The sequence below is a fragment of the Haliaeetus leucocephalus genome, unplaced genomic scaffold (genome assembly GCF_000737465.1).
Source record: "Haliaeetus leucocephalus isolate CR32 unplaced genomic scaffold, Haliaeetus_leucocephalus-4.0 Scaffold92, whole genome shotgun sequence".
Taxonomy (NCBI): Eukaryota; Metazoa; Chordata; class Aves; order Accipitriformes; family Accipitridae; genus Haliaeetus; species Haliaeetus leucocephalus.
In genome coordinates this window covers 206,424-228,573 of record NW_010972528.1, presented here as the reverse complement: position 1 = coordinate 228,573, position 22,150 = coordinate 206,424, and the positions used below count along the sequence as shown (strand labels likewise).

Genomic DNA, 22,150 nt, shown 5'->3' with positions numbered 1-22,150 from the left:
GAAGGGGATGAACATCTGCCACCAGCTCAGCCTCCTGGCCCCAGGCCATCATCTCGCACGTGGCTTCGTTAATCCAGTCATCATCAATCTCTTCCAGGACAAGGTTGGTCTCCTTGGGTTCCTCAGGGACAATATGAACTGAAATGGGAATGGGGAAAGGGAGGTGATGAAGTGAGAGTAGCAGATTTTCAAGAGGCCAGGGGTAGGGCCAGGGCAGATCCCACATTTTTGCTGCTCGATGCAGAGGTGCTGCCGCATGCCAAGACTGAAAGACCTCTCTGCCTGTGCAGACCTGTGCAGCTCCGGTCCCCTCGAGCTGTGCCGGATGGATGCCTCGGTCACTTTTGCCAGAAGGAAGAAGAAAATTCACCATTTTGTGCCAAGCGCAGTCAAAGCCCCATGAAAACTATAACTCTTTGCATACAGATGCCTGTTGGCTTCCTTATATGTGTAGCAACCTCCACCAGCAGACGATTTGGCCCATCTCCAGGCCACATTTTGGCTCTCCTTACAAACAGAAGCAGCCACAGGAAGAGACCAAAACCTTTCCCCTCGTGAACCCCGAGCAAAACGCTGCGCTAGCACAGGCTGAGGGCCCTGGTTTTGCAGAGCAAGACTCAACCCAGAGCCCACGTTGCAATGCCCCAAGCAACACGCCACGTCCACTCTGAATGCTCCCCAGGGCACGGTGTAGGAAGCATCCCACATGCCCCACCACTTCCCACTATCGCTGGGGGAAAACCCACAGCAGTTACTGGAGAGGCTGTTGGACCAGCTGGAAAGCGAAGAGCACGGGGCTGACCCACGGCTAGCCCTCTCCGTGTCCCAGGGGTACCCATCCTACCACATCAGGCACACATGGGAGAAACAGGAGGAGGAAGAGCACCCGCATGCTGTAAAACCAGTTTATTTTGAGGTCTGCCTGACAACAAAACTTACATGTCTGCAGCAAAGCTAATAGGAAACGTGCAGATTCAACTATAGAAAGGCAGAAAACCCACCCACAGTTGACTCTGTGCCCTATTTACCCACGCCACGGTGCCCACACTGCCTTTAGCCCATTCCCTCTAGTTCTCCGTTAATTAAAATGTGGGACAGCGATCAGGGAGATGGCTTTTAAAACACACCACAACTTCTGGATACATTATAGGAAAATGGGCAAATACTAAAACTGTAGCCTGGTACCAGTGGGGTTCATTATAAACACAGGGGATGGATCTCAGGTTGGTTGCTTGGTTCATGACTCATTGTTACAGCTGCCTAGATAATCCTAAAGAGATGCAATCAGACAGCGGGAAACCTTATCGTGGCATTTCAATATATCAAGGGGGCTTATACAAAGGATAGGGAAAGACTTTTTACCAAGGCCTGTAGTGACAGGACAAGGGGCAACAGTTTTAAACTGAAAGAAAGTAGATTTAGGTTGCACATAAAGAATAAATGGTGTACGATAAGAGTGGTGAGGCACAGGAACAGGTTGCCCAGAGAGGCTGTGGATGCCCCATCCCTGGAAGTGTTGAAGGCCAGGTTGGATGGGGCTTTGAGCAACCTGGTCCAAGTGGAAGGTGTCCCTGCCCATGGCAGGGGGGTTGGCCCGCATCATCTTCAAAGGTCCTTCCCAGCCCAACCCATTCTGCAATTCTAAGGTATGTACTAAAAACCTGGGGTGTAGGGGCTCTCACCCCATCCAGCCCAGCGTGCCTGCACTGGCTATGCCTGCCCACACTCCTCTGGGCTGGGGACAGCCGCTGGGATCCCTTCCCTGCTGGGACACTCCTGCCCCTGTGGTTAGTGCTGCATCCAAAGCACTGTGAGCTTCAGGAGACAGTAGCTGTAGTTGGGGGTAGGGAGAGTTTGGGGTAACTTCTCCTATAAGGAGAGCCCAGGCAAAAACTTTTAACCATTAACTCCTACCTATTCACCTAGAGATTAAACTCACCCACCTGCATTTGCTGCTGCAAACCAGAGCCCTTTCCACTTGCTGGGAGAAAACACTCAGTTAACAGAAGAAAAGCAGTAAGAAGCTGGTGAGAGCTTAAGGAGCCTTATAATGTGACATCTTAGAGGCAGAAGTCAACTAAAAGAAGCCTGTAGGCTTCAGCTGGAGGTCTCAGGGGTGAATATTTGGATGCTAGGGGGGCATTGAGAGGGCCAGAAGTGCTCGGAGGCTGCAGCAAGAGGCTTTCTGCCTCCAAGGTGTCCTGAGTGATGCTTTTCTACCCTCCTATAAATTATAGCTGCCGTTTCATAGACATCATCCTGCAAAACCAATAGCTCCAGTTCCCAGAGGCAAGAGGGAGCCAGCATGGGACAGCCCTGGGACCAGGGACACGCAGCCGGCATCACTGTGCCAGCCTCGGGTCCCCGCCGCCCCAGGTAGCAAGGAGCTAGAGACCATTTGCAGATTCCCCCTTGCTTTTCCTCCCCAGCTGCACTTTCTCCTTGGTTTGACCCCATTTGGTTGTGGCAAGAAGGGCTGGCTTGCCATGGTCTTCATTTTCCATTTGTTTCAGAGGCGCTAAGCCCCTTTGCCCCCTGAAACAAAAGGAGAAGGAAAACATTAATGAGTGTGCTGGCAGTTTGGTGCCAGGGCAGATCTCTCGCTCCAGCCAATCACTCCCTTCCTTGGGCAGGCTAAGTGACCTTGAGATGCCTCAAGGCACCAAAGCGAGCTGTAACACAAGCCAGCCACGCACAAAGGGTGCAACTGCCTTGCACATGCAGCAGCATCCTGCTGGCTTTGCCTCTTTCCAAGGTCCCTGGCAACGCTCAGGTCTCCAGTTTGTACAAACAACTGGAGAAATGCCTTCCTGCAGGATTTCCCGCTCCGAGATCCCACCAAGTGGCTGCTGGCTTGGTGGGAACAACCTCCCGGCATGTCCCTGGGGGGATGCACAGCCTGCATGTGCCGCGGTGGGTCCCTGCTGCCATCGGCGGCTCCCATGGCCCAGCCAACCACTCCTTCCTGGGGATGGTGCTTGCATGGGGCTGTGTGACATCTCCCCTGCCCGCTCCATCCGTGGAGGCAGCCATGGCTCCCTGCCAGGCTCCCCATTTTGCTCAGCATGCCACAATGTGGCTGGTGGGGGGACCCAAGCCTGGCTGCCCACAGAACCGGTGCTTGCTCCCTTCCATGGGCAGGCAAGCAGCGGTGTGACCCCCACAATGGTTTCCTACGACCATGCAGACTCACATCTAACACATCTAATCCTAGGATTTTGTTTTCCCAAGGTACCTCCCTCAACATCTCACACCAGGCTCAGCAAACACCCTCCAGCTCGGCAGCAAACATGCCAAAAGGGGTGATGAAGGCGGCAGCTTTGAATTCCCTTGTAATCCTTTATCAAATCCCACCAGCCTGGCAAACATCCTCCGGCACAGCTCCAGGACAGACCTCGATGTCAGCACTAACCTCAAACCCCGGGACCTGAAGATGTGGGATGCTGCACTTGGAGAGACTCCCACGGCCCAAGTTTTACCAAGCCTGTGCCACAACTCTGGATCTGCTCCTGCTTCTCAAGCAGCAACAGCCTCTCATGGCTTCCCTGGGGAGTTTCAGGGGCTCCCCAGCTGGTAGTCACAACAGACTGGGGGATAAAAGCCACCAGCAGGCCCTCTTCCCAAGAACCACTTTCTGACCTTGGCAAACTAACCAGCATGGTGAGATGGAGCAACCACTTACTTTCTTCCACGGGACTCGAAGTTGCTGTGGCCACTCCCTGCCAGGAGGAAACGGGAAACCTGAGACATTGCCCATTTTCAGTAAACTTAAATTTTTACCCTAAATGGCCCATTTTCAGTAAACGTGACCCTTTTATCCTAAATACCCCATGTGATTTCCCAGTGCATGTTGGATGCCTTGGCCATGGGCATGAGCATCCCCATGCATGATGGTGAAGGACAGGAGCACATCAGTGAGCCCGCCTGGGTGCAAGGGAAGGAAAGGAGAGCATGTAAAGCTGCTGCTGCTGCTGCTTCTCCTTAGAGCTGGACCGCACCTGGGTGAGATGCCAGGGCCTGGACACCAGCCAGTGCTGCATAGAAAGGCAAGGAAATGGCAGAGAAAACACAGGCTATGGGCTCTCTTGCTGCTTAGAGGCCAAGTCCCGGTTTTCATTGGCTAAGCAGGTCATGGAGATTTGTTTTCTTGAAGGAGCTGGGTGACAGCCCAAACCATGGCAGGTCCCAGCACTGATCTGGTGACATCTGCATGGCAAAGGACACCCTCCCTGCCAGGGACATGGTGCTCACACACCCTTTTGCCTATCCAGCAGATGACATACCTCTGCGTCCTGCTTCTCCCTGGTCACTGGCTGTGGCATCACCTTCTCCAGCTCCTGGACCAACCAGGCAAACATCCTGGTGACCAGAAACAACTGTTAGACCCGGCTGCTGAAGCCTTTGATCCCAAGGCAGCCGTCCCTCTGGCCACGGTACCCACGCAGAAGCTGCCACCACAGTTACCTGCTGCCATCCCCAGCCAGGGACCGAGGGATGAGGGTGGCCACCGGCTCTGGCTGCCCCTCAGCTGCTGTTGGCTCCACTGCTACCGGGATGCTCTGGGCGACTGAAACACTGCTTTTTGACTTTGCCTGTGTTTTAGTGCCTTTCGTGCCTGCTCAGGTTTGTTTGGAAGGAGAAGGGGGATAGGCAATGCAGCAGTCATCTTATAAATTGTTGGGGAAGGGGAGCAAGCAAGGAAGAGTTACGTCCCACAGAGGGACAGGCTTGGGGGGCCTCCCTGGCAGCCTCTCCCCCGGGGACCCAGCCTGAGACGAGGACATGGGTGGTTTGGGAACACATGTGGTGTAGGGGCAGTGCCGTGATGCCAGAACCCGGCATGCCCACCCCTCTCGGCACAGTTGGTACCCCAGGGCACAGGGATGGAGGGCAGCCCCAGTGCTGGTGCCTGCCTGCACCCAGGTTCTCGAAGGCAGAGTGTCCCCTCTGAAAAGGCCACCCAGGGAAGGGGGATTGCTCACCTCCTGCCACGGCTTCGCACTTCTGCTCCTTTGGCTCTGGCTGCAGAGGGACAGAGGGACGGATGGATGTGGCAAAGCACTCTCTGTGGCCCACACGTCCCTGGGTGGGTACATCTACCACCCCAAAGGGACTCAGGTGCACAGCCCCACACACCCTCTGCTGCAGTTTCAGCCCCATTGCATTGACAAGGACCACTAAACCCAGACCCTGGCATTGCTGGCACCAGCGGGTCCCAGATGGAGGGTCCCCCCTGCACACAGCCCGGTTGGGGAGCACTGGGATGGCGCCCTGAGGTCTCTCTCACTCTACTGAATTTCCCATGGGGTTTTCCTCCCCAAGGTCCCAACCAGGGCATGCAGGAGGACAGGGACAGGGAGCCCGCTCTGCTGTCACCTCTGCCAGGCAGCTCCCCAGTCTCCCCAGGCTGGGCGGTGCTCACCTCCAGCTTTTTCAGCATCTCCGGCTGCGGCACCATCCTCTCAAAGCCCTGCACCAGCCAGCTGAGCACCCGTGCTCCTGCCCTGCGGGGAGAGAGCACCGTGGTCGGGGAGCTCGTCCTGCACCCCTCCTGCCCTCCCACATCCCTCTGCCAGCCTCCCTGAGGACCCACCACTCCGTGCCGGTATCTGAGCCGGCCTCGGGCTCACAGCCATCCACTTCATCCTCCTCTGGATCAAAGGGGGTTATCTCTGCAATGAGAGTGGTGCCGTGGGGATGAGGGAGAGCTGGGACCTGCACTGTTGGGAGCTCCTGGTCCCCCCCATCAGCCGGCTCAAGGGGACAATAGTGCCAGCATCACCGACCAGGAAGTTGGGATGTGGGAGGCCGGAGTCCCAGAAAGGCCCCTGGGATGTTGCAAGCTGTGGGCTCCTGGCTCTCCTTACCCAGAGCATCCTCTTCCTCATCCCCGAGGATCTGGACCTCTGTCTGAAAAGCCAAACAGACCGTCACCTGCCCAGCAGCCGAGGGGGGCTCATCCCACCAGGCGGGGAGGGAAACCTACTCTTTCTCCAGGGATGGACAAAGGCAGGAGCCCACGCAGGGCAGGTTTAGTGTTCCCAGTTAGCACTGGGAGAGTGATAGGAAGGGAAAAAAAATAAGAAAAGGTAAAAAGAGCTGGAAGCCCAAATATGCCAGAGAGTTGCCCGATCTGTCACCTACCTGATCAGGAACATCAATGCTTGTTTCGAAGCTCTTCCCGAGTGCCTGCAGTGTCCCTGGGGCCTGGACCGGCTGGGGAATCACCTTCTCCAGCCCCTGGGAGAGCCAGGAGAGCACACTGCTCCCCATGCTGCCAGAGAAGGGGGTGAGTCAGGCTGGAACCCCCCCATCCCAGGCATTCAGCCCCTGACTGAAAGCAAAATCCCAAGCAAACCATGTTGCACGCTGGATGGTGCAAGAGCAATACCTCTCAAACACAGAGCCTTGATCCTCGGGCACCACAAATCCCACCTTCTTTTCCATTTCTTTAATGGCAGCAGGAAACAAAAATGAAAGCTCCCATCACGGCTCCGCCAGCCCCCAGCATGCTGGGCAGGAAGGGGACCAGCCGGTAAAGGAATGCTGATCCGCTGCCCGAGCCACTGTGTTCCCCTGCCATGGGGACTTACCCTTGGTGCGTGCATGGTCAGCAGCATCCCCGGGGCCACTGGCCTTTCCCATCGGTGCCTTCAGGGTAAAAGGCAGAAGGTGGCAGAGAGTGAGGCGCAGGGGACTGTGTCCCCCACTCAAAGGTGGCCGCAAACTCCAGGGACTCCCTGTCCTTCCTGCTGCCTCCCAGCAGCTCAGATGGGGGATGCATCCTGGCCCCCATCCCTCCTGGGGATGCTGCAGTGCATCCCTGAGTGCCGCAGTGCCGGGGCTGGACGCAGAGGCACCAGGCATCTCTCCACTGTGCTCGCAGGCTCCCCGGTAACCCCCAAACTGACTCCCTGCTCACCTTAGCTGGCTCTGGGTCTCGCACCAGGGCCGGGGGGGTCTCCTCCGTCAGATGGGGCACTGGGGGCTGGGGAACCACCCGCTCGATCCAGCCCAGCATCCCTCTACCTGTGGGTAGCAAGGAGGGGTCTCTGGCTAGCGAGAGGCCAGCAGCAGTGGTGCACGCTCCCCAGGGAATACTGGGAGCACCCCAGCTGCTCACGCTGTCCCCAGGGCAGCCCAAAAAGGCCCTGCGCATCCTTCTATCTCCACGTCCTGCTTGGGAAATGCAGCACTGCAGCACAGCCAGACCAAACCCAGCGAAACCCCTGACCCCTCACTGTTATCAGGAGCAAACTACACCCTCTATTTCAAGCTCACAGGCTCAGTTAAACTTGCTTTTCCTAAATGTAACTGCTCATTTAGGGGTTTTTTTGCACAACCCTCCGTGGCTGGGGTTGCGCAAGGAGAAGTGCTTGTGAAGCCATAGCAGATAAATCACAGAAACTGTGCTGCTCTGCTCAGGGTCCTCTACGCTCCCCCTCATTTTTCATTCGAGGGATGAAAAACAATGGTAATTTGAGCTGAATTTGTTTATGAGCAAGTTCACATCCCAACACATGTATCAACTCGTTCTGCCCCTAGGAAACGACTCTGCACCATCACCATGGTGGCCGCTGGGGCAGTCACCTGCCTGGGGCTCTGGGGAGGGCAGCAAAGGCAGCCAGCGTTGACTTGTTGTGGTTGCCAAGATGTTGATGGGGTAGGTAAAAATAAGATGCTACAGAGCAGGAATTCAGCTGTTCAAGCTCTGTTTGCTTGGTCTTTTCAGGTCGTCCCCCCCCTTCTCGGTGTAACTCCAGACTGGGATGCAACACCAGCGAGGTGAGCAATGCTGCACGTTCCCACACTTGGGTACAGGACAAGGGCTGGGGGCTCTTGCCCAGCTCAAACTGGGGATGCCTTCTGCTGCTGCCCCTCCAAAGAGCGCCACTCTGCCCATAATACCCCTCCAAATACACCCCACCCTGCTCAATGAGTGGCTCAGGAGCAGCTCAGGTGGCCCCCACGCTGCTGCTCACAGGAGGCACCCATGAAGGGCAAGAGAAAGCAGATCCCTGAGCTCCATCCAGCCCAGCCAGGAGACCGCATGGCAGTTTTGATCCCAGGTTAACACATGGCCCCAGTGCCACATAGCAGCAGGTTACAGGCTGGAAGCCGCTCAGCACTGGGCTCTTTACATTAACCCCTCACTCAGCTTTTGGGTATGCAGAATGCCTTCAAATCCCTCAAGGAGGTTCACTGGGGGCTGCTCAAAGCCTGGCATCTTAAATCTTAACAAGATGAGGTTCCTGGGTGGGATGATGTGTCCTCAGCTCTTTGCTTGCCCCCACCTCATGCAAGTCCAGGAGCCGGGTTTGGATGCGGCCAAAGCATCGCCCCACGTGGCACCTCCAGCCCCTGGCACACCACAGACAGGCTCAGCTCTCCCAGAGACCCCCATGTCCCCAAAGCAGGACAGGGTAGCTGTAAAACACCCCCCAGGAAGCCTGATGACCTAAAACCAATTAAGAAATTGCCTTTTACCTCCCACTGGGTATAAGGGATTAAGAAGCTGCGAATGCCCCAGGAACAGCAAGGAAAACCTGGCGGCACAGCAGCGTTTCCACCCATGCTTTGGGAACTTCACAAGTCCCAAAGAAGCCTAGGGCCAACATACACTGCTGAGCCCAAACAAGCCCAGAGAAAGCCCCCCGGGCTAGAACAAGCCCCCCGTGCCACAGCCGAGGTCTCCTCCTCCTTCCATAGAAGCTTGCGCAGCTGTAAAAGCCTGGAGCTTAAGCCTGTCCTTGGCCCGGGAAGGAATGTGGAGGGCTGGGGCCATTCCTTTGGCACATGCAAACAAGAGAGGGGCAGAAACATTTGTGGGTCCCCAAAAAACTAGTTGCTGGAAGAAATAGGAATAAGCAGCCAGGATTTGCATGCGATGGCACCCATTGCAATCCCCCCCATGTCGCAGGCACTGGCCGGTGCCACTGCCCATCGTGCCAGCTCCGCGGGGCTCATGCCAGCAGGCGAAGGGCTCCAGTCCCCGAGAGCAAGAAGTGGGGCACACACCCAATATCCCCATTCGGAGCAGGGAGCACCACGACCTTTCCCTCCCCTCCAGCATCAGATCAAACCTCTTTACATCACCCAGCTCCATCGCCCTTCCAGCATCATTCCCCATGGACCTGCCCCATCACCCCCCCGCCATAGACCTGGACCCCCGCCCTGGTTCATCCTCCAGCTCTTTCAGAGCACCAAACTCCCCCGCGATGTGCGGATGTGACCCCGCAGAAACCCCAGCCTTTTCCCTCGCCTCCAGCGCTGCCACTTACCCCCACACACTCACCGCCACCTCCCCAGGATGCCACCCCGGGATGCGCGGGCTCCCTTGGCCACCGCAGCTCACCACTGACCCCCCAAACCCACCCCAATCCACTCAGGGCTCTGCAGGGATTAGCTCAGTGCTGCCTGCAAATGGGATTATTGGCAACCAGCTGTCCTGAATGCCCCAGCTCCCAGCAGACAGCCCAGTTTTGGTGCAGGATAGTGCAAAGAAAACCCCCAAATGAAGGAGGTTTGAGCATCCTCAAAATCCCCGGAGCCACCGAAGCTACCCCAGGCACTCACCAGCCAGGTGCAAGCCTGGCAGCACTCCAGGGAAGGCTGTCGTCTCGTCCAGGCGCAGGTGGGCGCAGGGATGCCCTGACAAGCAGCAATGGGGCTGCTGAAACCCTGTGGGGCGATGCAAGGGTGACGTGCCCAAGGTTACTCCACCTGTGGCTCTGCCCCAAACCTAGAGGATCTGGGGCAGGAGGTAGCAAATCCATGCCGGGCTGAGGTAAGCCTCCCCTTGCTGAGCCTGCCAATTGCTGCTTGATCCGTTTACCTCTGGCCCTGAGTGACCACCAGCCTTTCCCATCGTCCCTAATCTCAGCTGCAGTCACTCCGTGGAATCCTGGTATTGGCACAGCTTTGCTGCTCAATGTCCAGCCCTGGCTTCTGTCTTTGGCCAGAGCTACCTGATCTGATTCCTCCTTCCCCAACCCCGGGGGTGTCCCCAGCCTGGCAAGCAACAAGTACCCATCCTGCCTGGCCCCAGCCCAGCACCTCTGCAGCTTTGGTTCAGAGCTAGGGAAACTGAGGCACAGAGCAGCCATCTCCCAAACCACACCCTGTTCCCGACCCATCAGGCCCAGGGAAGCCGACCAAAAGGCATCTCTGTATTTCTGAGACACCGTTCACTCTGAAGCAGAACGATGACTGCTTACAGCTCAGCATTAGCTTCTGATTTTAATGGCAAAAACATGAATCAAAGGTGCTTCCTACACTCTCCCGGGCCTTGTGGCTTCCAAAGCCACTACCCAGTCTCAGGTCTCCCCACTTTGCTCCCCACAACTCAGTCCAGCAGAGCCATCCCTGCCCCAGCAGAAATCAGCAGCAAACCCTCCATGGTGGCCAGGAGAGGAGCTCGAGGCTCCCATCCCAGGCCAGGCAGCCCTGATCATCCTGCTTTCCCCCTCCTTGACGTGGGCTCAGACCCCCAACTGGCACAGCACCCACTCGCAAACCTCCAGCCCCCATAGTGCAATGGGATCGGGGTCACCCCCGCATGTCCCTTTGCCTCCCCAGCCGCTCATGCTACCTCCAGCCCTGGTGTAGCCCCTGGCCAGTGGTCCCAAGGGGCAAGCAAGGCATGCTGCATCCCCGAAGGCGCAGAAGCCCTGTATGCATGTGCCATCGTCATACAGAGCAGATGGGCCACCATCACTCCTCCCCTGGCCCAGCCTGCCCCAGGAAACGGGATGAGCCTGGAGATGGCCACCACCAGGATGCCACCTCCATCACCAGGCTGCAGGAGACAGGGAGTGTTGAGTGCTGGGGCAGGAGATTCTCCAGCACCCCAAAAAAATATCTCAGTTTAATCCGTCAGCAACTTCAGCTGCCCCAAATGCATGCCTCCACGCGGCGGGGGGGCAGGGGAGGATCGGCTCTGAAAGCAGGGCATGGGGGCTGCTGCGTAACGCCTTGAAAACCCTGGATCACCAGGAAAAACCACCCCTGCAAAGGGAGCAAGCTGCAGTGGGCCCACCAGCCCCATGCACAAGCTCCTGGGGAGAGGCAGTGGCTCCTGGACAGGCACGGTGTTAAATTGACTTGCTGCCCCTGCAGCAGGATCAGCAGTGGAAGCGGCACAGGCCCGAATCCTGCACCCCTCGGGGTGCAGCCTGGCCCAGGTCCCACCTGAGAAGACGGTGCTGCCTGAAAGAACAAAGTGACGCAGGGACAGTTTCAAGTGGACTTTTGCAAGCTCAGGCTTGTGAAATCCTGTGGTGAGGGGTTCAAAAAAAGTGGCATCTGCTGATGGCTAAACCTCCACAGACACTCTGAAGACACCTCGTCTTTGAGCCAGACCTGCCCACAAAGGCCTTTGACTTATTTCTGCAAGCGAATACCCAGGAGGAACCCTGGGGAGGGAGGTTCTGCTCCTTACCTGGGTGATGCTGCCGGCATTCCTGGCACGTTTGCTGAAGAACTACTTTCCATCCACTTCTGCTGTCCTTTCATTTGCATCCCTAGCTTTTATGTTCATGGGACAAGGCAGGAGGGACTGCTGATGATACCTGCATGGAAAATAGCTACCAACTAGGTAAGGTCTTCAGGAAAAGCAACCTGACCTTAAGGGGCTCTTAGTAAGTTACTGAGAGGATGCTGCTCCTACCAGCCGCTCCTGGTCCTTCCCCAGCCAGAGCCTGGGGCTCCAGCATGTGCAAAAATTACATGGCTTTGCTGTGATTTAGGGAAATCAAAGATGAGAAAGTAAAAGCCCGTGCAAAGCACCAGTGGTGCCAGTGCAGTTTGCTTGCCTGGCCTGAGGATATGGAATATTTCCTCAAACCACAAAGTTCAAACACAGGCACAGCTTACTATCGGCTGCGGTTTAACTTTTCATCTTCCCATGGAAATAATCCAGCCAGGAATGAGAAATTAGGGCAGCTGGGAAAGGTATCGCCCTTCTGCCACTGGGTACTATCCTGCTCAGTGGCACTAACGCCCTTCCAGAGCTCAGCACAGCTGCCACGGAGGGACCAGTGACCCAGTACCAGTGTCAGCAAAGGGGAAGGGGGTCCTGCCCCTTCCCCAAGATGTGGACATCCCTTCACCTGAGCACCTCTCCACTGTAATTTAAGGAGCTCGGAATGGAGCAGCCAGCCAAGAAGGGTTGCTGAGATGCCTCCCAGCTGCAGGATCCTGGGCGAGTGCTGTCCCCACTCTTACCTCAGTTTCCCATCCCATCCCCTTCCCAAACCTTCAGCCAGAAGCATTTTTTCAGTGATCTGGAGACAAGCACACATCTCACCTGGCCTGGGTGTGGGATGGAGGAAGTCGGGTCATCTGCAGGTAGCGGGCTCCTCTCTTGCTATGACAGAATTGGGGGAATGCAAACAAAACCTCTGGGAAAGCTGAAACAGTCATGCGTGGCGCTGAGGTCCTCAGAGCACAACATTATCAGCTTCTGCCTCCTAAACAGATGCTCCTTTCTGGCAGGCAGAGAATCCTGCCTGCTTCTGCCCTGAAGCCCCAGCAGCAAGCTTTGCCCCAGGGAGGGAGCAGTCCACCTCTAGCAAAAGGCAAAACCACATTGCAGACTCTGCCTGCTTTTGCTTTCAGCCCCTGGGAGCCTGCCTGTATCCTGCGTCTCGACTTTTGGTTACCAGGCAGATGAACCATCATTTCTCCATCAAAAAAGCTCAGAGGAAAGAAAGAAAACATGAAAAAAAAATACCAAGCAGAGCCAGACAGAGCACAAAGACAGACAGGGGAAGCAGTGCCCGGCACGTGGCCTCCGCTCCAGAAATCTTACACACCCACAGAAAGGTATAAATAACTATAAATTTATTAGTAAAGCAAACCCATTTGACACTCACACAGAAGAGCAGGATGTGTTAATACAATATATATACACACATACATGGAGTATCATCTTAGAAACACACGGACAGCAGTGTTAAAGGCACTGCAAGCCACACAAACCTCATCATCCTTGGCCGCAACTTCCCACGGCCCTGGGAACTCTGGCAGAGGCACAAGCACAGGTTAGGAGGAGCCCGAGAACCTCACTGGCCATGAAATCCCTCAGATCCACAGCTTGGAGACAGATGGAGACAAGCCCATGGTCCAGTTCCCACCTGCGGTCCTGCTCTCCCTGCCGAGCATCGCAGACACGCTGTGAGAGCAGCATCTTCATGTCCAGAAAGCGGCGGAGGCGGCTGCCGGGAGATGCTGCGGAGGAAACCTGGCAGCTGGGGAGAAGCCGGGCTCACTGGGGCCCCGTGGAAGAACCGCTGGCCCCAAACCTTGCCGGCCTGCCGTTATTGCATCTCAGCATTACGCCTGCATGTGCAGGAACCTTCCCGCAGGTGAACTCGCCACCCAACGGAGGAGGAGTCAAACCTTGAAGAACAATAAGGTTTTTTTGCTTATTATTAATAGCCAGGCTCCAGCTACAGCCTGGACTTGATGGTAAATACCCAAGGGAAGTGCAGAAAGTGCTCTCCTCCCTCCTAACAGTGCAAGGCCAGGCTTGAGTGCCCAGAGGTGGTCCCAAACCACTATCAGAGGACGCTTTCCCCCTTGCCCCCCACCCCAGCGTGTCAGCGCCAAGGCCAGAGCGTGCACGTCTTCCCACCCAGATCGCAGGGATGGCATCTGCTCCCCGGAGAGCTGGCAGGGCTGCCTGGCCGTATTCATGGTCCCAGGGGTGTCTATGCCACGACTATATCAGCTCAGCTGCCTGCTTTATGCACACAGCCGCTCCGCAGGCATTCCCAGGGGAACTGAGCAGTCCAGCCCTACCCCAACACCATGACTTCTCCCCAGGACTGTCTGACAACCCTTCACTGACTTAACCCCCAGCCTTGGAGATGTGGCAAGGGGACTCACCATGGCAATGGCCGCTCTCACCCCAGTGCCCATTTCCTACAGCTCTGCTCTGGCTCCTGATTCTGGCTTTGACTCACTCGCCAGAGCCAGCTGTACCAGGGACACAACCCGGCCAAGCCAAGCTGCCAGGCCACCGGCATCGCCTGTACCCAGAGAGACAGATGGCCTCATGGCGGGGGGAAGTACCAGAAACACCCACTGGATTCCAGCGAGATTCAGGTCTCAAACACCTGACCGCATTACCAGTGGTGTGGAATCACATGGATCCAGCCACAGCCTGGGAGAGGAGTTTGGGGTGGGGAGGGGATGGGAAAAGAGGAAAAGACCTTGCAAGCAAAATGGAAAAAGGGATGAAAACCAAACTGCTGCTTACAAATAAAGAATTGAACAAAGGACAAAGAAGCCTAGAAGGTCTTATAAAAGTATAAGCAGAATAGCTGTGGAAGGGAAGAGGCCGAGACACAGCTAAAGGCATCCAGTAGGCACGGTAAGCAGAAGCGAAGATTGGAAAAAAGCCCAGGTAACACCTTCTTCCTGGATCCAGAAACCCAGAGGAACAGCAGCCCTAGAGAGCAGGATTTATCTCCTGGACAACATCCACGCTGCCTTCGGCCAGCCTAACCCCCCCTGCCACCTCCCCAGTGGCATCCTATGCTCAAGCTGCCTGCTGAAGAGAAAAACCCTTCGGGAGGGACCATCCCCTACTCCAGCCCTACAGAGCATCCTCAGGCGGTCTGGCAACCAGGTCTTGGAAGACATGCAGGAGCACTTGCCATGGGGCTGATGCAACACCAGCTCCAGCACAGCAACCCTCTTGGGTGCTGTGGGGTGGGCAAATGATGCGAGAGGCCAAGCAGAGGCAGCATGAAGAAGTGTGAAAGTCTCTTGAAATAAATCTCAGAAGTGAAGTGCAATACAGGTACAGGTTTTACTCCCAAGAGCCTTTGGCCCCAACTGCTCTTTGGTTTGAAAAAGAAACACCAGCAGTTAGCAGAGAGCCCTTTGCAGTGTCATGCCCAGTGGACATTGGCCCTCCAGGCCAGCCCCTGCCTGCCCACCCAGCACCACACTTCCTGACACTCACGTGCCTCCTGCTATTTCCATCACCTCGTGCACCTCACGGTACAAAACATGACCCAAAGGCACAGCAACAGAGATCAACCTGCTCTCCCACCCCGCCTGTACCCAACACAGCTGCTTCTAACTAGACAATCTCCCTATAAAAATATACCCGAGGCTCTTGGCAGTGGCTCAGCCGCCTGCTCCGCACAAGCCCTCCACCCACCAGCACCAAGGTCTGGCAGCAGAAGCTACCATGGGCTTCTACTGGATTTGGGCTGTTGCAGGGCAGCAAACAAGATGAAGAGGCCAAGTCACCACAGGCAGTCCTACTTAATGATGTTCTAATGCCATACCAAGATGTTTTTGAACCTGGAGGCACCTACTCACAGGTACAGGCTGATGACCTGGACCTGGGCTCATCCCTGCCAAGCTCCTCACAGCATCCCTCTCCACCAGGCACAGGGCCCTGAGCGCACAGCCCTGATGATGCTCTCTCTGCCTAGGGCACTTCTTGGCTGTTGCCATGTCCTAAGAGGAGCTGGAGCTCCTCGCTGTGACACTGAGGGCTTTCGCAGCTGCTCAGCACAAGGGAAACACTCCCTATGCCCAGGGGACAGGATCCAGCAGCTCCACAGCCAGCGCACGGTGTGGAGTTGTGTCTGGGGCCCACTGCCATCCTCCTCTGCCCCAAGCACCTGAGGCTGTCCAGCCACCTGGTCCCCTGGGGAGGAAAAAGAGCAGGGCACAGCCATCCAGAGACCAGGCTAATGATTTCTGCAAACCCCTCCTCTAGCCAGCAGCTGCCCCAGAAAGAAATACAGCCACAAAAGCCCCTGGAGGCTCCAGCAGCCTCCATTTCATGCCCTCCTCTTACTAAAGATGAGCCTTTCTGCAAGCTCCCAGCTCTGGGCACTGATGCTGGCTGCCGGTGCTGTGCTCAAGCAGTCAGGGCAACTGCTAGACCCCTGGCTCAGTGGGACCTGCAGCAGCTGCTCCAGGCAAGAGCAGAGCTAACCATGGCCTGAGGCAGGAACAGAGTGAGGGTTCAGGTGGGTGCTGCGCTGCCCAGCTGGCCCCAGTCCCGTGCTCACAGCCTCCATCACCACCAAGCCCTTCTGTAAAGACAGGATTAGCCTTCCTTGGTTTGGACTCATTTTTTACTCCTACAGTAAAGCATACACTGAACTTACTACATATTAAACAGCAAAAACCAGCCATCTAGAACCAAAGAGCTCTTTAGAAATCCAAGTTATCACATTTTTTTCTTTTTTTAAAGATCCAGTATGACATCGAGTTAAACTATACAGTATTTTTTAATGAATATTAACAAACTGCTTTAAAAAAAGGCAAAAAAAGTAAAAAAGGAAAAAGAAACGCTGACAGAAAACTCGGTAGGAAGTTCTACATCTTTGAGGCAGCATGAAGTAAGATCCCTCTTCCTTGGGCAGCAGACAGCAAGGTCTGCTTTAATCTCCTTAAAGCTGCGCATGAAGAATACTCGGCCCCAGGGTCACGTCTGTCACTGAACTGTCTCTGTCCCTGAAAACGCACTCCGTTTCCCCTCGCTGTGCTGGAAATGGAAACAAAAGCCTTTTTCCACCTTTCAGATGAGCGTCCCCTCCTAGCAAAGCAGGCATAGCCCAACCCTCTGCAAGGTTAATCTATCTATACTTGCTGTGGACAACATTTATTAAACTTAATCGCCTGTGTAGCACATGGGCAACTTCCTGGCTGCTGTTCACTAATCACAGCTTGTCACAACACTCCTACCTCATATGAGGGCCAGCCAAGATCACAGAAGAGCTGAGGCTGGCAGGGACCCCTGGAGATCATCTAGTCCAACCCCCTGTTCACGCAGGGTCACCTACAGTCAGTTGTCCAGGACCACATCCAGTCAGGGCTTGAATATCTCCACAGATGGATACGTAACATCTTAGTATCTCTAAAGATGGAGAGGGAAAGGCTGGTGGGCAACCTAGTAAGCACGCCTTCAACTTCCAAGACATCTAACTGGCATGTAACGGGTCTCTCGGTCATGAGAAGCCAGCAAAATCCTGTAGAGGAAAACACCTGAGGCTGCATCGACCTTGCTAGGGGAAATTTATTTGAGTGATGTTTACAAGAACTGTGCAAAACCTGAAAAATACAGAAGAGGTAAAGAAAGAGTAAAGGGGTAAAACAAGACTCCTGCAAGAGGGGAAAAAAACCACGCTCCTCCTTTACCCACTGCTAACCTTCCCCTCCCTGTGAAGCTGAGCCCACAGGCCAGGAAGGATTCTCCTGGCTTACTCTGGTTCCCACCAGCAAATCAGACACCAAGCCCCTGGCACACAGTGTGGGTTACCGTCAGTGATGGTAACACCTCCAAAGTTGTAGGTTAGTAGTAGTGTTCGTCTCGCCCTTTAGTGTTCGAACTGCTGGGATGGCCCTTTGCCTGACCCCCCCTGGAGGTACACTAACAGCCCAAGCGGTGCAAAGAGGGAAGGGGCCTAGAGGTAAGTCTTGGCAGGAGAGCTAGGTCCCTCAGGAAGCAGCTCTTAAACGCCAGGCTCTCGGCAAGGAGTAGGGCACAGAGGCTCTCCCCGCCACACTCTTCGGTAGCGGCGCAGCGCTTGCTACTCTTCCCCATGCTGCTGGCAGGGACAGGGGGTGGGCAGGCTCGCTCAGAACCCTTGCAGAGTGTGACAGACAGCGACTGCAAAAGCAGCAATGTCAAAGTGCTTTTTGGAGCTGTGCAGCCCCATGGCTTTTCCCTTTCTACACTCTAGAAAGAGGGAGAGCAGTGGAGTTTGGGGCAGTCAATCAACGCTAATGATCTGAAATGGTCCTTTCAGCTGAGCTTGGACCAAGAAAGGTGGGAGATCCCAGCAGCAGAAACCTGCTACTTCCTCACCAAGCAGCGCACCCCACAAGAAGGGGGGGCTGGCCCTGCCTTGCTCCCAAGTCGTCTCCAGGAGGAGGAGAGTTACCCAGCCCTCCCCACTGACCCCGCCAGGCAGGGCAGGGGAAAAAGGCTGCACGCGAAGGGCTGGTGCCCACAGCAGACAGCTGAGCTCCCAGCACTGGAACTGCAGGTACACCACGAACTACAGTCCAGGGGACACCAGGCAACTACAGGCATTGTTTCCTCTCCCCACTTCCCTCCTTTCCTCTCCACCCCGTCGAGCTTTTCACGTCGTCTGCTGGCCCTGCGATACAGGCGGCGTATCAACCACAGAGGCCAGAGGAAAGTTTACCTGCCCGCCCACCATACCTCCCCTTTCCCCCAAACTCCCTGGCGGCCGTCTACAACCGAGGAGAGGGAAGGGGAGGCTGAGGCTCAAGAGCGTCACATGCAAGCTGAAAGCCGCCGAGGCGGGAGGCTCACGGCAAGCAGGCAGCCACCTGGTAGGCGCCCTCGGCCGTGTGCTGGACGCTGTGCTCCTGCAGCAGGCCCAAGTCTAGGAACCGTTCCCCGCACCACATGCACTTGTACTGCTGCTCCCGGGCATGCACGCTGTGGTGCTTGTTGAGGTGCTCGCGCTGCTTGAAGGCCTTCTCACAGGAGGGGCACTTGTAGGGCTTCTCGCCCGTGTGCACGCGCCGGTGGCGCTGCAGGTCCGAGGCGTACTTGAACCGCTTTTCACAGTCGGGGCACTTGAGGGGCTTCTCGCGGGCCGGGTCGCAGCGGTGCTGCACGAACTCGGAGGAGGAGAAGAAACGTCTTTCGCAGAGCGTGCACTTGAGCGGCTTCTCGGCACAGTGGGCCAGCTGGTGCTTCTGCAGAGCCGAGGCCCGCTTGTAGGACTTGTTGCACACCGCGCACTTGAAGGGCCGCTCCGCGTTCTGCACGCACTTGTGCCGCAGCAGCTCTGAGGATTGGTTGAAGCCTTTCTGGCACACGTTGCATTTGAAGAGGTTTTCTATGCCGTGCACGTGCTGGTGGTACACCAAGTGCGAGGGCTGCACGAAGCCCTTCTCGCACAGGTTGCACTTGAAGGGCTCCTCGGCCTTGTGCGTGCGGCGATGGCGCATGAGCGCGTACTGCTGCTTGAAGCTCATCTGGCAGAGGTCACACTTGAAGGGCCGCTCCTCGCTGTGCGTGCGCTCATGCTGCCGCAGGTCCGAGGGGCGCTTGAAGGCCTTCTGGCACTCGCCGCAGCGGAAGGGCCGTTCCCCGCTGGGTGTGCAGGGGTGCTGCAGCAGCTCCGACGACTCCTTGAAGTGCAGCTCGCAGACGTTGCACTTGAAGAGGTGCTCCCCTGAGTGCGCATACATGTGGCGCACCAGGTGGGAGCGGTGCTTGAAGGTCTTCTCGCACACGGTGCATTTGTAGGGCCGCTCCGAGCTGTGCGTCCGTTTGTGGTGCACCAGGTGGGACGACTGGCTGAAGCTCTTGTCACACAGCGTGCACTTGTACGGCTTCTCACCCGTGTGGATGCGCTCGTGCCGGGACAGCTCCGAGAGGTGCTTGAAGGTTTTCTGACAGATGGAGCAGCTGTAGGGCTTCTCCGAGGGGTCGAGAGGCTGCGAATGCTCTGCCTCGGGAGGCTTGTAGGTCTTTTCACAGATAGAGCACTTCATGGCGTTGCCATTGTGGACATTGTGGTGCTGCGCCAGCGAGGTCAGGAGGGAGAAGCCCATCTTGCAGACGCCGCACACAAAGGGCTTCTGCTCCACCTGGATGCACTGGTGTTCGAGGAGGTCGGTGGCCTGGTGGAAGATCTTCAGGCACTGGGTACACTGGAAAGAGCGGTCATGGCCTGGCAAGCACTGGTGCTCATGGGGGTTGGAGAGGTGAGCGAGGTCGTGGCCACACACACCACATTTGTGGGACGGCTCTCCAGCCTGGATGGGGGCGTGCTGGTGGTGCTGCAGACCGGGGTCCGGCTGGAGCAGGATGCCGTAGACAGCACAGCCCAAGGGGTTGTCAGCAGTGCTGGGCGGGATGGAGTGCTCTGGGAGGGCGGCTGCCCCAGCGTGGTGCTGCTGCGGTGGCGGCGGCTGCTGTGGTTGCTGCTGTTGCTGCTGCCAGCTTTCTGACATGCTTGGGAAAAAAAACCGGGATTTTAGCAGTGACAGCTTCAGCTTCTCAGTTGAAAGGGTTCAAGTAAAAACAAAAATCAAAAGTATCCAAGTTCCTGATTCCCCGTAGCTGATCCCCTGAAGTCGAGGACAGAAAATCCAGCCCACAGCCAGGATCTTGGGAAGCAAAGAGGTGACTGGGACTCCAGAGCCTCCTCCTTAGATCAGCACAAGTTCTTTGTGGACTGATTTGGTTTGGCTTTTTCTATTTTGGACAAAGAACAGGAGGCAGAAGCAAGTGCCTTGAAGACAAGAGGAGGCCCTTCTCCGTGATGGCTGCAATGTGCTTGCATTTGGGAAGGGCGAGGGAAGCAGCCCAGGGAGCAGCTTGCTCTGCAAGGAAGAAGACAGCTCGTGTCAGGTCTCGGAGAAAAGAAGGGCAAGTCTCTACCCAACCTCCCCCCCACAGCTCACTTTGAAAACTCTCCTGCGTCCCTGCAAAGCTACCAGGAAGCCAGCGTGGGGGAGCTAATCAGAAGCGGAGCCCCCCTTGCTGTTGCATGAAGGGCCTGGGACAAGGTATGCTCAGGCAAGAAAGTGTTGGGCTCTGCTCAGCCACAGCCAGGCACGTGTTTGAGTGGCACGCTCTCATGAGAGGCAACACAACTGCCCAGGTCCCAACCAGCTCAGCCATTACCCCGTAGGCTGTCAGCTGCTGGATCTCTCAGCCCCGCTGGGGGCACTGACTGAGAACATCGGGGTCTCTGCATGGGCTGAAGTACGCCAAATGCTGTGCAATCAAGAAGCTACTGGGTTAGAGTTTACAGATATCAAGGCAAATCCCAACCTGATCCCACCCTAGCTGAAACACCCCTGTGAAGCAGTTCTGCTCCTCCTGCCGCTCAGGTATCGGGCGCGTTACCCAAGGGATGTATGTTAAGAGATCTCCCCCTCTCCGGGCAGCACTTGTAGACTAGAAAGAGCCAGAGAGCTCAGGGGAAGGTTTGCCCTCAACGTTATCCTATCCACAGACAAAACACAGAACCCACAGGTATCGTGCACAGCACTCTCTGTGAAGATAAAAGAAGCGTTAAAGCAATGGCTCAGCTGAACCTCCTACCAAACCATGGAATAAAAGTACACTGGAGCCAAACAACACACACTGGAGGTGCTGCCTGGCCTTGCTATAGGGCATCACAGAGGTTTTGCTCACTGAAAGGTTCCAGTCTTTCTAGAGATGTCCAATAAAACCTGCTATCAACATAGAGAAGAGTAAAACCCACCAGTGAGCAGCAGATAGCAGCAACGTCAACACACCTCAAGAGAGAGGAAGTGTCCAGGCCTTGGGAAGAAGCAGCAGCTAGCACTCCTGGGCAAGGAACCCCACCCCCGTAAGAGCACACCCGTTTCTGCATCAAACCACCTGCCCTCACCCAGGGCAAGTAAAACCTTGGTCTTCCAGGAAGGTGTTTGTTGTATTTAAAACTAAGCAATAAGGAGCATCAGAGGAACCCACTCCCCAGGGTCCCCACCTCCTCCAGCATTCAGCTGAAACCAGATTGTGCACCACAGCTTGGGGACCACCAGACTGCACTTCTGCCTACAGGGACACTGCGTTACTTTGTCCGCCGGCACAATTTGGGGCAGTAAAACGCCCAAAGGCCCCCACCGCAGCCCTGCTGGTACGCAGGATCTCCTCTTTCTCCTACATAGCTCACCTTGACCATCGACACGAAGGGAGGGCTCGCAGTTACGATACCTAGCACCTAGGCTCGACAGGATACAAAACTTCAGCACAGCCCAGCCGCCACCCCAGGCAACGTTAACCGTGGCAGGAGCAACCCAACGGCGAGGGCATCCCAGACGATCCGGCCTAACAGGGAGGGGAAGCTCGCGTCCCCCCAGCAGGGAAGAATAAGAAATACCAACCTTGGCTTACCGAGGGCTCTGCACGGGTACCCGAGTCGGCGCCAGCTCCGAGCCTAACTCATCCCTCCGTGGGAGGTGGGAAGCGACAACCATTTAAGGAGAGAAGACGGGAAAGCAGAGGTACTTTCAAACTGGAGAAGCGGCCCGCGGCACGGCCCGCTCCGGCATGGTCCGGTCCGACTCCCGCCTCCCCGCCGTCCGGGCCTCCCACAGCCGGGCCGAGGCCGCCTCAGGGAGAGGCGCGGCGGGGCCGCGGGGCGCGGGG

The 22,150-nt window shown here is 56.2% G+C and overlaps 3 protein-coding genes across 11 annotated transcripts in view; 1 reads left to right on the top strand and 2 right to left on the bottom strand.

The window, feature by feature from the left end:
• Nucleotides 1-1,660: 1,660 nt before the first annotated feature.
• Nucleotides 1,661-6,645, bottom strand: LOC104842662 (cyclic nucleotide-gated cation channel beta-1-like). Its single transcript, XM_010585173.1, has 11 exons — nucleotides 6,594-6,645; nucleotides 6,392-6,449; nucleotides 6,145-6,274; nucleotides 5,868-5,982; nucleotides 5,594-5,672; nucleotides 5,423-5,504; nucleotides 4,983-5,022; nucleotides 4,465-4,615; nucleotides 4,288-4,359; nucleotides 3,683-3,723; nucleotides 1,661-2,535 (listed from the first exon to the last, which is right to left on the bottom strand). The coding sequence occupies exons 1-11, from the start codon at nucleotides 6,643-6,645 to the stop codon at nucleotides 2,519-2,521; spliced, it is 837 nt and encodes a 278-aa protein (XP_010583475.1). The 3' UTR covers nucleotides 1,661-2,518.
• On the bottom strand, nucleotides 5,875-22,119 carry ZNF319 (zinc finger protein 319). 9 transcript variants are annotated; one of them, XR_775353.1, is made up of 7 exons: nucleotides 21,886-22,119; nucleotides 18,337-20,349; nucleotides 6,923-7,029; nucleotides 6,594-6,651; nucleotides 6,392-6,449; nucleotides 6,145-6,274; nucleotides 5,875-5,910 (listed from the first exon to the last, which is right to left on the bottom strand). XR_775353.1 is itself a non-coding variant. In XM_010583031.1 (4 exons), the coding sequence occupies exons 2-3, from the start codon at nucleotides 19,975-19,977 to the stop codon at nucleotides 6,970-6,972; spliced, it is 1,701 nt and encodes a 566-aa protein (XP_010581333.1). In that variant the 5' UTR covers nucleotides 19,978-20,349; nucleotides 21,886-22,119; the 3' UTR covers nucleotides 6,337-6,651; nucleotides 6,923-6,969. The 9 variants fall into 9 exon arrangements, 5 of the variants coding, with proteins under 5 accessions (XP_010581333.1, XP_010581355.1, XP_010581303.1 ...); XR_775352.1 differs by having other exon boundaries at nucleotides 6,392-6,651; XR_775355.1 differs by lacking the exons at nucleotides 5,875-5,910; nucleotides 6,145-6,274; nucleotides 6,392-6,449; nucleotides 6,594-6,651 and adding exons at nucleotides 11,441-11,570; nucleotides 12,308-12,431 and having other exon boundaries at nucleotides 6,944-7,029.
• USB1 (U6 snRNA biogenesis 1) overlaps nucleotides 22,052-22,150 on the top strand; it is a 4,216-nt gene continuing 4,117 nt past the window's right edge. The window contains exon 1 of the mRNA XM_010585172.1: nucleotides 22,052-22,124. Within this exon, the coding sequence (XP_010583474.1) occupies nucleotides 22,052-22,124 (73 nt within the window). The remainder of the gene's footprint in view (nucleotides 22,125-22,150) is intronic.